At 49.0% G+C, this 15246-nt stretch overlaps 7 protein-coding genes across 8 annotated transcripts; 3 read left to right on the plus strand and 4 right to left on the minus strand.

Moving 5' to 3' along the window:
- The first annotated feature begins 256 nt into the window (after nt 1-256).
- Nucleotides 257-4374, plus strand: LOC131208352 (ubiquitin-protein ligase E3C). Of its 2 annotated transcripts, none has more exons than XM_058201083.1 (9): nt 257-589; nt 664-804; nt 870-1519; nt 1584-2035; nt 2112-2900; nt 2966-3110; nt 3170-3391; nt 3470-3560; nt 3628-4374. In XM_058201083.1, exons 1-9 carry the CDS (start codon nt 257-259, stop codon nt 4180-4182), a joined length of 3378 nt encoding a protein of 1125 aa, XP_058057066.1. In that variant the 3' UTR covers nt 4183-4374. The 2 variants fall into 2 exon arrangements, with proteins under 2 accessions (XP_058057066.1, XP_058057055.1); XM_058201072.1 differs by having other exon boundaries at nt 870-1497; nt 1568-2035.
- LOC131208364 (DNA-directed RNA polymerases I, II, and III subunit RPABC4) lies at nt 4288-4847 on the minus strand. The gene is made up of 3 exons (XM_058201094.1): nt 4699-4847; nt 4536-4628; nt 4288-4472 (listed from the first exon to the last, which is right to left on the minus strand). The coding sequence occupies exons 1-3, from the start codon at nt 4757-4759 to the stop codon at nt 4450-4452; spliced, it is 177 nt and encodes a 58-aa protein (XP_058057077.1). The 5' UTR covers nt 4760-4847; the 3' UTR covers nt 4288-4449.
- A 456-nt stretch (nt 4848-5303) lies between these two features.
- Nucleotides 5304-7593, plus strand: LOC131214041 (protein unc-119 homolog). The gene is made up of 3 exons (XM_058208383.1): nt 5304-5915; nt 6018-6190; nt 6442-7593. The coding sequence occupies exons 1-3, from the start codon at nt 5455-5457 to the stop codon at nt 6555-6557; spliced, it is 750 nt and encodes a 249-aa protein (XP_058064366.1). The 5' UTR covers nt 5304-5454; the 3' UTR covers nt 6558-7593.
- Nucleotides 7594-7758: 165 nt separating this feature from the next.
- On the minus strand, nt 7759-9776 carry LOC131216063 (leucine-rich repeat-containing protein 47-like). Its single transcript, XM_058210462.1, has 3 exons — nt 9192-9776; nt 8995-9130; nt 7759-8912 (listed from the first exon to the last, which is right to left on the minus strand). Exons 1-3 carry the CDS (start codon nt 9669-9671, stop codon nt 7840-7842), a joined length of 1689 nt encoding a protein of 562 aa, XP_058066445.1. The 5' UTR covers nt 9672-9776; the 3' UTR covers nt 7759-7839.
- A 321-nt stretch (nt 9777-10097) lies between these two features.
- Nucleotides 10098-12195, plus strand: LOC131216437 (large subunit GTPase 1 homolog). The gene is made up of 3 exons (XM_058210933.1): nt 10098-10266; nt 10333-11835; nt 11897-12195. Exons 1-3 carry the CDS (start codon nt 10174-10176, stop codon nt 12134-12136), a joined length of 1836 nt encoding a protein of 611 aa, XP_058066916.1. The 5' UTR covers nt 10098-10173; the 3' UTR covers nt 12137-12195.
- LOC131216446 (RNA polymerase II subunit A C-terminal domain phosphatase SSU72) lies at nt 12166-13459 on the minus strand. The gene is made up of 4 exons (XM_058210944.1): nt 13395-13459; nt 12973-13324; nt 12619-12877; nt 12166-12547 (listed from the first exon to the last, which is right to left on the minus strand). The coding sequence occupies exons 2-4, from the start codon at nt 13203-13205 to the stop codon at nt 12446-12448; spliced, it is 594 nt and encodes a 197-aa protein (XP_058066927.1). The 5' UTR covers nt 13206-13324; nt 13395-13459; the 3' UTR covers nt 12166-12445.
- Nucleotides 13460-13650: 191 nt separating this feature from the next.
- Nucleotides 13651-15150, minus strand: LOC131205700 (putative odorant receptor 92a). The gene is made up of 6 exons (XM_058197914.1): nt 14847-15150; nt 14324-14780; nt 14149-14251; nt 13986-14084; nt 13762-13917; nt 13651-13701 (listed from the first exon to the last, which is right to left on the minus strand). Exons 1-6 carry the CDS (start codon nt 15148-15150, stop codon nt 13651-13653), a joined length of 1170 nt encoding a protein of 389 aa, XP_058053897.1.
- Between the last annotated feature and the right edge of the window lie 96 nt (nt 15151-15246).

The raw sequence follows: 15246 nt of genomic DNA on the forward strand, positions 1-15246 counted from the left end.
TTAATTTTCGACCGAGAACGCACTGATTGCACCGTGGCTTTATAGGACAGTTTGTCGCTTTGCAGAATATCTAGGACAGAGAAGGAAAAAGGACCCTTCGAACCCGGTGTGGAGCTTGTGCGTAAACTGCTCCTTTCCGTTTCGCTCAAAGACTGACAAAACTTTGCGAAACGAAAGTCCTTTGTCCATCATACCTACAAAATCTGGTCATTCAATTCAACGCGCAATCAGTGTTGCCGAACGTTATCGGAGAATCATGTTTAACTTTGACGGGGAATTCCGGCGGCGGCCACAGCAAAACCTTGGCGGTGCGTCACTTAAAACCGACCGTCTCACAATCATCCGGAAAGCACAGCACGAGCGCCAGAAGCGCGAAGAGGCGCGCCGCCAGCAGAATGGGGCCACCGTCATACAGTGTGCGGTTCGGAGCTTTATCCAGCGACAGCAAACGAAGCAACGCGAACGGGACAAGGTGGACGTGTACCGGCGCAACATCGGCAACATCCGCGGTGCTCACGACCTGGAGTACCTCACGAAACGTGTCATATTTTTCTACTCACCACGCATCACATCCGATGGCGATCGCTTGGTGAGGGATACGATTCAAAGTCAACCTCTAACTGGACGCTAATCGAACTTAGTTTCGTCCCCTTTTTATCGTAGATATTCCTCTGCCAGTATATGATCAAAAACCCGACGGAAGTGTTTAAACTCGTGGCACGCGATGCACCCGTGTGGACGTTTCACATCAAGCGCCTACTTGGACTCTGCTTGGGGCAAATTTTACTACCGGATCACTCACCCGTAAGGCCGCAACAGTAACGCCGACCGGCGGTGCCCTGTCGCTGCTAATGTGTTCTTTCTTGCAGACCGTACCGATGCGTATGCTGGAGATCTACTCTTCCGACGTGCACGTGACGAAGCACATTCGCATTGCGTCCCAGGAAGTAGCCCGACCATTCGTCCGAAACTACCTGATGGCCGTATACGGTTATCTCATAGAGCGCCGTTACTTTCATGTCGTGCGCCGTCTCCTCGAAGAGAAGCTCCCACCAATCGACGATGAGGACACGGCGGCGATCAACCGATCGCCGATCGCTGCCGCCCTCTTTGAAATGTTGCTCCGTCCGCTGGAGCTTGTCACGCGCACCGATAAACCTGACAATCTCAGCCGGCAGATCCTGCAATCGTTCACGTTCAACGTCCTGTCGCAGGAACTGTCCGGCGCGGTGAAGTATTACCTACTGGTGGCACTCAGCGAACGCGACGACTTTCCGTACCGCACGCTGATTCAGTGCATCGCAGATGAGTATCAGGCACGGCTCGATTACCGTAGCACGATACTGATCGATTTGACTGGCAGTGACGATCAGCCCCCGATGGGGGGGAAAAGTGGAACAGCCAAAAAACCCCGAACCGATCAATTGACGGATGAGTGCTTGCTGCTGAGCAGTTCGTTGCTGTATTCGTTGCTTAAACTGGATGAAAGGCACATCGGTAGGTGGACCACTTCGTGGCGGTCGCAGACCTCTTTCGCTTACCTTTTACGCTTCCTATGTACTTGCAGCATCAATGGCCACCAGAGAGTTGTTCAGTGCGTACCTCAAGGTGATCGCTTCGATGGTGGACAATATCACTAAACTACCTCGGGACACGATCAGTTCACTGTCGCGTCCACTGGACGATTCGAGTGACTCGGAGTCGGAATCTGACGTAGATGGACCGACGCTCGGATCTATAGAAGCAGCGATACTGCAGGAGATTATCTGTATGCTGAACGAGAACCGCCGGGTGGCGTACCTGGTCGGAACCATTGACACGGTGCTAGATGATGCGCAGGCCATGCAAAACCTCTGCCAAGTTTGCCACAGTCTCATGACGTTCAACCGAATGGCTGTGTATGAGTACAAGCTGCTCTACATGCTCGCCTCCAAGCCGGCCATCATTCGCAATCTCTGGTACACGCTGACGGCCCATTCTATGAGCCAACGCTTCTCCTCCCCAATCGTGCTCCTTTCCAAGGGTCTCAATATCTGTAAGGAATCCACTATGCTGCCGACTCGTTCGACGATAGTCAAATGGATAATCTTCTCTTCTCTTTCAAATTACAGCAAAAGAAGATTCCGATCGTACCATTCCGATACTGGCCTCGTTCTGTGCGCTGTTTGGTCGACTGATTGCCTCGCTTCACGACGGTGAGTTCGTGCAGGAGAACGTGCTGCCCGGTTCGGTCAGTAGCATCATGCCGTTTAGTATAGCGGAGCTGATCCCACTCAGCACCACACTAAAGGAGATTTCGCTCGGTCTCGTTGAGCTGGCGTTCCCAGAGACGCGTTCGTTTTTGGATGAAAACTATCGCACGATGATCTCGTCACTCAGCTCCACTCCCGGCCCTTCGTCGGCTGATTCGCCAGCCCGACGAAGAGTTGCGACAACCCGCGACCAGAGCAAACAAATCTGGCCCCACCTGCTGAAGGTGTGCGTATCGTTGCTGCGACAAATCCACACGCGCGATCTACGGCGCTGCTTTTGCCCCGAAGGACACTGGACGGCCCAAAACCTTAATCTGCCGCTCGATAAACCCACCGATTTGCACCTTTCGCGAGCGGGTCGCCGTGGTCCACGGCCGTTCCAACCGATTCGGGACTTTACGCGCGAAGACATCGAAGATGGGCCACCCCTGTCGACGAAACAGATCCGTTCGATCACTATCTTACGTGAGATACCGTTCGTTGTGCCGTTCAACACACGAGTCGGCGTGTTTCAAGGGCTAGTGGCGGCTGACAAACTGCGGACGCAGGGTGATTTACAAGGCTTTCTACAGGGGCCTTCGATACAGCTCACCGTTCGGCGATCGCACCTGTATGAGGATGCGTTCGACAAGCTTAGTCCCACAAATGGTACGCCCATATCGATCGGCCTCGATCGCGGTACAAACCATTGATTTGTTATCTCCGCTCCACAGAGCCCGATCTGCGACCAAAGTTTCGCATCGAAATGGTCAACTCGGCCGGTTTGCGGGAAGCCGGCGTTGATGGTGGCGGTGTCTTCCGGGAGTTTCTGTCCGAACTGATCAAGGTGGCGTTCGATCCGCATCGAGGATTTTTTATGTGAGTATGCACCGGTTTACACACCGATTGCGAGTGATTAACACACTCAACGTTTGCAGGATTACGAAGGATAACATGCTTTACCCGAACCCGAGCGTCGGCACGATCGTGGAAGACTTCCAGCGCCACTACTACTTTATCGGACGCATACTGGGGAAGGCGCTGTACGAGAACCTTCTAGTAGAGCTACCGTTGGCCGAGTTTTTCCTCTCGAAGCTTGCCGGCAAACACTCGGATGTGGACGTTCACCAACTGGCCTCACTAGATCCCGTGTTGTATAGGTACCGTTTAAGACAATGGAAAAAAGACAATTTGACGATCAATTTCATCGCACCCTCTCTCTCTCTCTCTATCGACAGAAATTTGATGTCACTGAAAGCGTACGACGGCGATGTGGCGGATTTAGGTTTAGATTTCACTGTCGTCTGTGATGCGTTAGGAGTAACTAAGGCAAGTTTACGGGAAAGGGTGGTGTGGCAAAGAAAACTTACTATAATATCACTTTGTCCCCCAGCAGGTTGAAGAACTGAAACCTAACGGTACTAATATCATCGTTAATTCGTCGAACCGCATCGAGTACATTCAGCTGATGGCGGACTTCAAGTTAAACCAGCAGATACGGGCACAGTGTGTCGCGTTCCGGCAGGGATTGGCAAATGTGCTGCCTATCGAGTGGCTGTACATGTTCAGCAACAAGGAATTGCAGGTGCTCATCTCGGGCGCCGAAATTCCAGTAGACGTACACGATCTGCGGCAGCACACACGTTACGGTGGTGACTTTTCACTTGAACATCCAGCCATCCAACTGTTCTGGAAGGTGGTCGAACAGTTCGACGATATCCAGCGTCGATTGCTCTTAAAGTTTGTGACGAGCTGTTCGAGACCGCCGTTGCTCGGCTTCAAAGATCTCGATCCACCGTTCTGCATACAGAATGCAGGCGACACAGACCGGCTACCTTCCGCAAGCACGTGCATGAACTTGCTGAAACTGCCGGCCTTCGAGCAGGAAGACGTACTCCGTGAGAAACTGCTGTACGCAATCCAAAGTGGTGCCGGGTTCGAGCTGAGCTAAGGGTTTTTTTTCTTTTGTTTCGGACCGGGAGGTTGTGGCAAAGTATTGTGTTTGGTTTCATTCATTTCCTTCTTTTGATGTGAATACAATAAATCGTTCCGCCCACAGGGTGGCAAGGACTACAGCCGCAGATGCCATCGGTATCATTCCGTAAAGCGAAGGCAAAAGAGACACGAAATATACAAATTGTGGTAAAAAGTGTTGATTTATTTTATAGAACTTCTCATATTTCCGAAAACACAAAGCAGTTCGGTCACCATCGTCGGCTTATCGGGCGTCAAACACGATAACTGTAACGAGAAAAAAGTTAGAGAATGGCGATGCCGTATTCTTCGTCTCCGGATTCAACTCACGTCGTTTCGTGCGCTTCTTGTACATTATGCGGTACCCGCACTCCCGACAACGGATCGGATCCTTCGGACGCATTTCATTCTCGTGGTGGCATTCTAGGAAAACGAATTTACTGGACATTAAAACCAAGATGCGAACACATAGTACGCAGCATTTTGAACATACCTCCGCACACGTAAATCATTGCCGTCTTAAGGACGGTGTCTTTCGAACTTGGCTCAGACATGGTCCTCACCGGTTTTGTTATCAATCCGAGCAAATAACAGCAGCCAAATAGTATATTTTCGCTACTCGCCGATTAATTTTTCGCGCGTGCACCCAAACAATAAGCAATGACAGAGCGAAAGCTGTTAATTATCAGGGTTGCGTCAATGGCGACGACGTATTGAAGGGTTCACACGAAAGCATAAAAAATTTACAAACACCACAATTAAACGGTTGTGTGGAGTTGTAACAGCCAAACCGCGGTGTGCTAATTTGCGAAAAAAACAAAAAAAGATATGCGTAATGCGGAAACTCTACCAGACTAAAAATAATTGCAATAATTGGCAGTTTGAAATTTGTCGAGCATCGTCGAAACGTTGGCAGCACTGCTCCGGGTGATGGCACGGAAATGTGTCAAATGTGTGTTGTGGTTCCACAGCTGGCAAACAGAGTTCCCCTTTCGCGTAAAACTCTTTCACTGCTTCGTAGCAACAAAAGAATCTGGTGTTGCTATTTTGATTTGTGCCATTTTTCTTTGCATTACAAGTTCGCAACAAACGCTAGGCGTAGATAGAAAGCGAACAGTTGATGCGAAAGGGTAACCAATTCTTTTACGACCTCCGCAAACACAGGTTCCACATACCTGCGGCATTTTAGGGTAGGTCTGCACTTTGGCATAACGCAAGTGACCCAGTGACCAAGTGAATAGGCGCAATCATGAGTGTGGTGGGCAAGAAGCTCAGTTCAATGGCATCTGGAGGCGGCGCGGAGGAAGCAGCCAAGTCCTCGCCCACCACTCCGACGATCACTGGAACCGCAAAGAGCATCATCACGCCGGAATATGTGTTGCAGTTGAACAAAATCGCGGACGATTACCTCTGCACGCCCGATGCCAACATCTACGAGATCGATTTTACGCGGTTCAAGATACGCGATCTGGAATCGGGAGCTGTACTGTTCGAGATAGCGAAACCATCCGTAAGCGACATTACGCAAAGCGGCAACAGTGCCGCCGGGGTGGGTGGTGAATCAACGCCCGGGGATGCGACGGGGACACCGAGTGGTGAAAATCCGGCCCCAACCGAGGATGTAGAAGAAACGTTCGAACCGAACGCAGGACGTTACGTGCGGTACCAATTTACCCCGCAGTTCTTGAAGCTCAAGACCGTCGGTGCAACGTAGGTGTTCTGCCGGGGGCGTACGGATTTTCGCACTGATGGCAAAAGCATTTTCTTTTTTTCCCTTGCTTTCTTCCCGATGCACCAACGACCACGCAACAGGGTCGAGTTTACCGTTGGCAGCAAGAGTGTGAAAAACTTTCGCATGATTGAGCGGCACTTTTTCAAGGATCGGTTACTGAAAACGTTCGACTTTGAGTTTGGATACTGCATTCCCTTTTCTAAAAATACTTGCGAACACATCTACGAGTTCCCCGCCATCCCACCGGACCTAGGTGAGTGCGAAAGGGTTTCTTCAAAAGTTTCTGCGCGCGCCAACTAGTGTTGCGTGGAGCAGTGTGGCCCTTCATGAATGCACGCTGGCAAGAATCCACGAAACCTATCGCCACAATTCTCCCGCTTTGCCCGATCTTGCTAGAGCATGCGTTCTTGTTCGGTGCCATCATCATTCTATCTTGGGAACCCATTTGCTATGATGCCTTTTTGTGCTAACAATTCATCTTTTTTTGTTTACCGCATGCCACAGTGAACGAAATGATTCAACATCCGTTCGAGACCCGTTCCGATAGCTTCTACTTCGTCGATGGTTGCCTGGTGATGCACAACAAGGCCGACTACGCGTACAACGGTGGCGGTCTGTGAGCGCCGCTCGGTAGCCGGACGCACACGGAATCCCTGGCGAGAACTGCGCCAGATGTTACCGCGATACAACTTTGTTTTGTTGCCTTTCGTTGTTGCCGTGTTGTGTTGGTGATCAACGTGGTTCTCGATCCGAGCAAGCGTGCGGTGAAACCATTTTTTCGCCAAATACACGCGATTCGAACCGGTGGACTCGTGCTGAGTTTGTGAAATGCAGAAAGGAGCGAAATTGGGAAACCGGGAGGATCCGGCATTCCCAATAACCTAACCAAAGCTGAGGCCGAGCTAACGCGTGATGAAGGCAGGAAAAAAATAAACAAAACAGGTACGTTAATATACTTATAGTAAATGCAGAAGAAAGAGGTAAAAAGCAGGGTACACCGGAGGCAAAAAGACATTATCGAAAATTCCCTCACCGGCCAACCGTCATCGAAGTGGCTAGTGCTAACTACAAGGTCCCACAGGTTCCGTTATGGGCGCTTTAAATATATTTATTGTAAGAATTGGAAGGTTTTTAAAACGAGGCGAAATATGAATCTAGTCCAGAATAGCGCCGCCTACTCCAACGTTAAAAGATGTACGAGAGCAGCATTCCCCCCCGGCCTGCTGAGCAATGCCAATTAAAAGTATGACCAGCACGACTCTAGAAAATGAAAACGATCGACCGACAGAACTCGAATCACCTTTCTTGCCTTAATTATTTGTTTGTAATTGTGGTGAACGGGAACAAGGGATATCAAGGGTGGAAGAAAGCATGGAAACGTAAACAAACCACAGGCCCGCAGACCGATCTGTTACGCGAACTAAAAATAGACTATAGACTTCTCTTAGCTTTTGTTTTTTCAAAGCTTTTCTCTTAGCTCTTAGCATGAAAGTGTTCCTATAGTTCATCCATAAATGGCTCTATTGCGATTAATTATGTTGGACACAATGAGCGTAGTATAAGTATAGATCTATATGTGCTATGTAAAATACTAAATAAAGGGCGATGATACATCGCGGTCCTGCCCCCCTGACTTGCCAGTAAGGCCCCCGTCGGAGGGGGAAGAAACAGGATGTTTCCCGCATCGGGAAATCTAAAACAACGGTTGTTTTGTCTTTAAAATGGCATAGACATGCTGCGTCAATTTGAAACAGTAATATTCAAGATGAAATATTATTTGCACGTACTGTTTCTAGTTGAAATTGTGTTCTTTATTCGAGTTCGTATTATAATGAATTAAGGAAACGAAACTGTTAGAAAGGAAATGATTTTTGTAAACGCCTGTAAAACAGTCGGAACTTCTTAAGCTGAGCTTATTTCGTCAATCGATATTCTCTGCATCATGGACACGACAATATTCTTTGTTTCGTTGTCGGTGATGTCACCCTTGCCAGGGAACACCGAGTGCAGTTTTCCATCGTTATCGCAGACCTGAACCTGTTCCACCGTTAGCGATGCCGACCGATTGTAACGAACCTTTGCCGTCTGCTCCTTATCGGTGGCTTTTGAAGCTTTCGATTTCTTTTTCTTTTCACCACCAGACTCGGTGGCGGTCATCGTCACCCCGGAAGGTACAACTTCGACGTCCATCAAAAGCATCCGTTCAAGCAGGGCTTTCATCACCCGAACACAGTGTCCGTGGCTTGCGTTGCTCGTTACTTCGAGCAGCATGTCTCGTGTGGTGGCCGAAATTTTCGTTTCGTCACAATTGGTCAACGGAGGCAGGCTGATAACCTTTTCCTCATCGCTCAAGTACGCAAACTGTTCCTGGCATCGGAGCAACGAGATGTACTTGTGCACGCCCGAGTACGTGTTCCGCTTCTTGTCCTTCCGCACCTGCTCGGCATGCTGGCACAGATCGGCGAAATACTTTGCGGCCGTTACCTTTGTCTGGACGGTACTGCCGAGTGGCGTAATGTGGATATCCTCCGGAGATGCCGCATCGTACCGCAGGTTACCCCTTATTTTGGCCAAATCGTGTGTTGCGATCGTCGCCACTTCACGCCGTTCGCATTCGACGTCGTGCAGCGCGTTCTGTAGCTGCAGAAACTTTTTCAGATCGCTCACGACAAAGTCACGTACGATACAGAACGCAAGATACGGACGCCTGGCCCGCGCTTCGGCAGTGAACGATACTTTCGGAGTGTTTTCAGTTACTTTGCGAACAATTATTTTGAGTTGAGCTTCTTCTACTACGTCCGGTTCCGGGTCCACCTCGGCCTCGGCCGCGGTTTCAATTGTAGGTTTTGGAATGACCGCTTTCGGCGCTTGGTATCCATTTTTCTCCACGTAATCCAGTACCTGCTTGCTGCGGCACTGGTCGACCAGTTTCAGCAAACGTTTGTCCTTCAATGGGTTCCCCTTTAGGTTGATTTCTAGACACGCAAAATAAACGATGGACAATTGGGAAATAAATCAACATCAACCACAAACATCCTCTTTCATTCGTCTACCAACCTTTCAACTTGACGCACTTTGTAATGAACTTTGGTACCTGTTCAATCTTGTTCTCGGCCACATTCAGAGCCCTCAAAATCTGCTGCCGTGTGAGAGCTTCCGGCAGTGCTGTGATCCTATTTTTCTCCAAATTAACCTACAGTAAAACAAACACATTACGATGGCTTTCCTGTTTGAAAAAAGAGACATATGCTCACATCGGTTAGATGATGTACTTCACCAACGTAAAACTGCGGAACCTCTTCCAGCTGGTTTCCAGACAGATTGCAAACACTCAGATGTTCCAGGTTGCTGCAATCGACCACTTTCAGCTGATTAAACGAAAGATTCAGAGTAGTCAGCGTCCGCAACCGTCCAAACTCATCCGGCAACGTGGACAGCTTGTTGCCGGAGAGGTCCAGAACTTTCAGCTCGCCCAAGGTTCCGATCCCCGCCGGAAGCTGAGCGATTCGGTTGCGGTACAAAAGCAGCGATTGCATATGAGTCAGATTCGCAACATGTGGTGAAATCACTTGCAATGGCGTATCGTTTACGTCGAGCAAATTAAGGGCCGTGAGACCGTAAAGCGCCTCATCCAAGCAGCCCTTATTTTCGGTGATGCGCTTGCTGACGCTCGGACCGGTCAGCTTCAGTTCGCGACGATTTTCACTTTTGGTGGCTTCCACTTCGGGCCACATTTTAGTACAGTGTTGTTTCAGCCAAAAGGACAAAAAGGTTTGGTTTCGCGGCACACAATAATGTGCAATCTGGTTTCCTTGCCGGGCGCACGTTTTTTTCCAAACAGCTGCTGTTGCCAGAATGAACGCGCATCTCCGTGCAGAAGTGATGCCAAGCGATTCCAAAAATATCACAAACTGATTTCAATTGGGTTTTGAGCAGTACATCCATTGTCCAGGTAAACTACTTAAATAGGGAATTTTTAAACTCCAATTTAAGCAAAATATTAATTTATCTCCAATTTCTTTTTTCAAATTTGTACTGATCATCTTGGCAACACGGCCTCCAGGTGTAAACATTCTGCTGTCTGACAAGACGCATTTTGTTGGCCCATGTGCTCGTTTAATGTAGCTCCGTTTAATAATTTCATTCCAAATTGCTGTGTTTGAACCGAGGAAGTGATTGCATTCTGGCGATTGGGCGATACAGTTGTTCTTTACCCTCTAGCAGACTGCAAAAAACATGGGCAAAAAGAAGGCAAACCAGTTAGGCCGGTCACTAATCAAGGATCGCTTCGGACACGGCAATCGCAAGACAGTCGACAATGGTAGCATGGTAAGAAGTAATGACGGCATAACGGCAAACATATTTTTCTGACCCTTGTCTCTTGTCCCACGATAGCTCCACACGACGGAAGTGCAGGATGGGTACGACTGGGGCCGTCTGAACCTGCAGTCGGTTACGGAGGAATCGTCCTTCCAGGAGTTCCTGCGTACGGCTGAACTGGCCGGTACCGAGTTTCAGGCCGAAAAGCTTAACATCTCGTACGTGAACCCGAAGTCAAAGGTGGGCCTGCTGACGTCGAACGAACGGGTGGAGATTATTCGGAAGCAGATCGACAAGAAGGATCTACTGAAAATACCTCGTCGTCCGAAGTGGACGAAGGAGATGTCGCCGGAAGAGCTGCATCTGGCCGAAAATGGGTCGTTTCTCGAGTGGCGCCGCGGATTGGTTGCGCTACAGGAAGACGACGATATGTTGCTGACGCCGTACGAGAAGAACTTGGACTTTTGGCGGCAACTGTGGCGCGTGGTCGAACGCAGTGACATTGTGGTGCAGATTGTCGATGCCCGCAATCCGTTGCTGTTCCGAACGGAGGATCTAGAGCGGTACGTGAAGGAACTGGACCCGAACAAAATGAACATGATCCTGATCAACAAGTCTGACTTTCTGACGGACGAACAACGGAAATGTTGGGCAGAGTACTTCGATGAACAAGGTGTCCGAGTGGCGTTCTACTCGGCCATCCTAGCGGCGGAGGAAGCCAAGCGGGAGACGAGCGAAGAACGTGAGGCCAGCGATGGATCGGATGATGAAACAGAGGAAACAGAAGTGAAGGAACGTTTGAACAACCTAAAACTTTCTGTCGATAAAGCGGAAAAGACACTGGAAACGTTCGAGAAGCACATTGATGACCTCGCCGGAAGTGACGATACGTGTGGGACAAAAAATAGCTCAAAGTTGCTTTCAAACAGCGAGTTGATCGCTCTCTTCAAGAGTATTCACCGCGCGCAACGCGTTACGCAAGGTGTCGTGACGGTCGGATTAGTCGGATACCCTAATGTGGGCAAGAGTAGCACGATCAATGCGGTGTTTCTAGAGAAGAAAGTGTCCGTTTCGGCAACACCCGGTAAGACGAAGCATTTTCAAACGCTGTACGTCGACAGTGAACTAATGTTCTGCGATTGTCCTGGCCTGGTGATGCCGAGTTTTTGTATCACCAAAGCGGATATGATACTGAACGGCATCTTACCGATCGATCAAATGCGCGACCATGTTCCACCGGTGAACCTACTCTGCACACTCATTCCACGTCACGTGATCGAGGATACGTACGGAATCATGATTGCAAAGCCGATCGAAGGTGAAGACCCGCTTCGACCGCCACATTCGGAAGATCTTCTACTGGCTTTTGCCTACAACCGAGGATTCATGACCTCGAACGGGCAGCCTGATCAGTCGCGTGGTTCACGTTACGTGCTGAAGGATTACGTTAACGGAAAACTACTTTACTGCCACGCACCGCCCGGAATGGAGCAGGACAAATTTCACCACTTTCCCGAACGCCAGCGGGATGAGATCGACGTTAAACTGCTTCCCCCTAGGCAGCAACGTGCGATGAAGGTAGACTTTCCGTTTTTAATCACCCATAAGCAGCACCGTATTGACGTTCTTCTTTCCGTAGATAAGCATTAAAAAAACCAGCAGCGATGTCGATGAAATGTTCTTTAAAGAACGTTCCCAAACCGGACTGATCAAGGGACGCAGTAACTTTCCTCACATCCGCCCGTTGGGCCCGCAGTCGAATTTGGTGGAGGAGCTGACACCGGCCCAGGCTGCCGCTGCAGGAAAGCCCTGGAAACACCAGAAACGCGAGAAGCGTGAAAAGCTACGCCGAAAGTACGTTCACTTGGATCAGCATTAGGGTTTTTTCTAAACTGTTATCGTGTAATATGTACATAAAAAAGAATAAAGTTATATTCTCAAACGTATTCCTTGGGTTTTGATTTGATTTAACCGTCTCTGTCATTTTGCATTCGAATATCAGAAGCAGAAAAAAAATAAAATTTGTGTAGACTCATAAACCCAAACAAGTGGCTCACTCTACTTGAATCTGTGGGCAAGTAGTATTTGCCTATTTCTTGACGGTTCGTCATCGTAGGCGCTGGAGGCTTAGTTGAGGTTCTTTGCGGTAGAGGTCAATCAGGTGACGCTGCCTTTCCGATCCAATTCGCTAATAAAACAACACGCAATGGAGTACACTGCGTTGGCATTTGTTTTCAAAATCGTGCAACAGCTCATCAATATCATTGTCCAGATCCGTACTCTGCGCCATCTGACAAAGAAGAACACGGATTGAACATATAGTCAGCGTAAGCAAAAAGTGAACCCTACCGACCCACTTACCATCGTTATGAGATCACAGATCAGAAACGCACCGACCGTTGCCTCCTCGTGGTTGTCCTGAATATCGATGTTGATCACGTGCACCGGCAGGTTGTAGGTTGGTGTTTTCGATTCCATATACTCTATCACCTGGTCGTAGACGCGTTCCTCGCACGTTACGAGCACGTCGAACCGCTCGGTACAGAGCTGAAACTTTTCCGGACACGATTTGATCCGCCGGTTGCGGTCAAGCATGTGCAGCAAGCCGTTTTGTGTATAGCTAAGGGGTGAGTTACGGTAGTTAAGGAAAATGGCGAGCAATATCGCCAAACAATATCCAACTAAGTACTACAAAACTTTTTCAAAAAAGGATACTATTGTTTGTCTTTGGTGGCCAGATCGTTGTAGATGTCGTCGTACGTCGTGCCAAACTCATACACGTTCGGTTTGTCCGCTGCCGTGCCGGGCAGTTTGACCTTATCGCCCGTCCCGAACGAGCGCACTTTAAACCGTTTCTTCGCCAGAAACCCGTGTGCCTCCATCGACCGGTTCATGTTGGACGAGCAAATTACGGCGATCGACAACGGACTCACGTACTGTTGGCTCATTGTGCAACTGTGTCACCGGTGCCGGCGTGCGAACGTTGCTGTTTGTTATGCTGTAACCCCCGTTTGGCCTCCGTTGCCTTCAGCAACCTTGTGTATCCACGGCTTCGACTACGTCGTTCCTGCGAAGCAGTAATGCAAGATAGTGACCGTAAGTAGATAGAGTCCTTTGGCGCCCGTAAACGATCCTACCGAAAGCAGTAAATCAGTGAGGTTTTGGCTGATTTTAAGGACACCATTCCCAGCGGAAAGAATGCCGAAGCTGTGATGACAAATGCAAATGAAATGACAACTGTCAGATGGACGACCAAATTTACTCTCGATGAACCTTCGGCACAGGGTGTTTCATGCCACGCGCCGGTGCTAGGAAGGGTTCATTGTTCATTGGTATAACGAATTTAAACAAATTAACTAATCTAATTATTATTCGATAACTCTTTTAAATGCTTCAAAACTGTTCCTTCAGTACGACATAGAACGAGTACGACATTTTCAGCATCTGCAACGATTGGTGTATTACAATTACAATCGATCTCCAGACCAAAACATACGAGCATACTTTGCCAAACTGCGCCACGCTTACGAAGCGAAACTTTCCGGCCGTTATTCCTACCGGCTTCTGGGCTCGTTGCAGCAAAAGTCGCAGTTTGTGGCGCATTGGATTCGGAAATCGGTACCACTCACTATCGTACACCGCGAGAGCGACACTGAAACTCTGAAAAGATATGAAACCCAGACGTAACATGACAAAATATTGCCTCATCGTCCTCTCCAGCAGCGTACTTCCGTGGTTAAATCTGTTCCGAAGTAGCAGTAACCATACGTTTCTACCGTTATTAGTATAATCTGTACACACACGTTGGCCACCGTCGAGCTGAAGCCCTGCCAAAAGGAAGTTCGTTGTAGACAATTGCTTGTCCGTTATCTTACGCTTATCGTTCCGTACCGTGACGGCTATGTAAAGAATGAGACTACACCAAATCATGGTACACTGTATGAACTGCACGAAGAAAACCCATCGAAATGTCGTCTCGAGCAGGAACACGCAACTAAAACAAGTCAGACAAACCAAATGGAAATACGACACCGATTTGAATAGTTTCAAAAACGATCCCACTTACTCAAGCGCACGCTGATGATTCGATATGATTCGGTCCATTTCCCTTTCCGCATCCTTGGGGCGCACTTTGTCTAGATGCTGAATTCTCAGCGCCACCAGCCGCAGCATGGCCGAGCAATACTTTACATTGGTGAAGATGGTTAACAATTTTGTGCCTCCGGTAAAACCCAGTGTGTAGATCGTTGGCCACATGATTGCGGCGTAAACCGTATAGTGTACAATCGAGGTGCGGCTTTTCAGCCAATACAGTTCCTCTTCCAGGTGCAGCACATGTTCGATGGGTTCCGTGCTATTCGTGGCCGCAAAATAGGCCGAATAGGTGGTGTAGATCGGCATGAACCAGAAAAACGTGGCCAGCGACAGGTGGCAACAACAGTAAATTTTCGAGGAGCGATCGACACGCTTGTTCACCGTCATCAGATAGTGACCCAGTTCGGCTGGTAGGTCCTGGCTGAAAACTGCAATTAAGAAACGGGGTTAAGGACCGCTTGTTACCACTCGCTCACCAGTGCCTCGTTACTCACCCAGGCTGGCAAGATCCTGGAGTTGATGTACCAACCGTTCGTAGTTGTCGCGTTGAAAGGAAAACATCAGCATACCAAAGAACGCGTTCGATTCAAACATTAGCTCGGCCGTTCCGCGCACCGCAATCTCGAGGTCCGGATAGCCGAAAATAGCCTTGGGCAGAACCACCATCAGGACGAAGTAGGTGAAAATCAGGTAGAACCGAAAGCGTTGTGATCGGTGGCCCCACAATCCGGCCAGTGTTTGAATGCGCAGAAGAAATGGCATAACTGCCCGGGGATCTTTCAATTTCGCAAGTACCATACTCGAGCAATACCGTGGTCCGGACGGCAATACGCAAATTCGGTGCCTTTGAATCTCTTTTATTTCAGTAAGCGATCGGGCCATCAATAAATCGGA

Source organism: Anopheles bellator, chromosome 1 (genome assembly GCF_943735745.2).
Source record: "Anopheles bellator chromosome 1, idAnoBellAS_SP24_06.2, whole genome shotgun sequence".
Lineage (NCBI taxonomy): Eukaryota > Metazoa > Arthropoda > Insecta > Diptera > Culicidae > Anopheles > Anopheles bellator.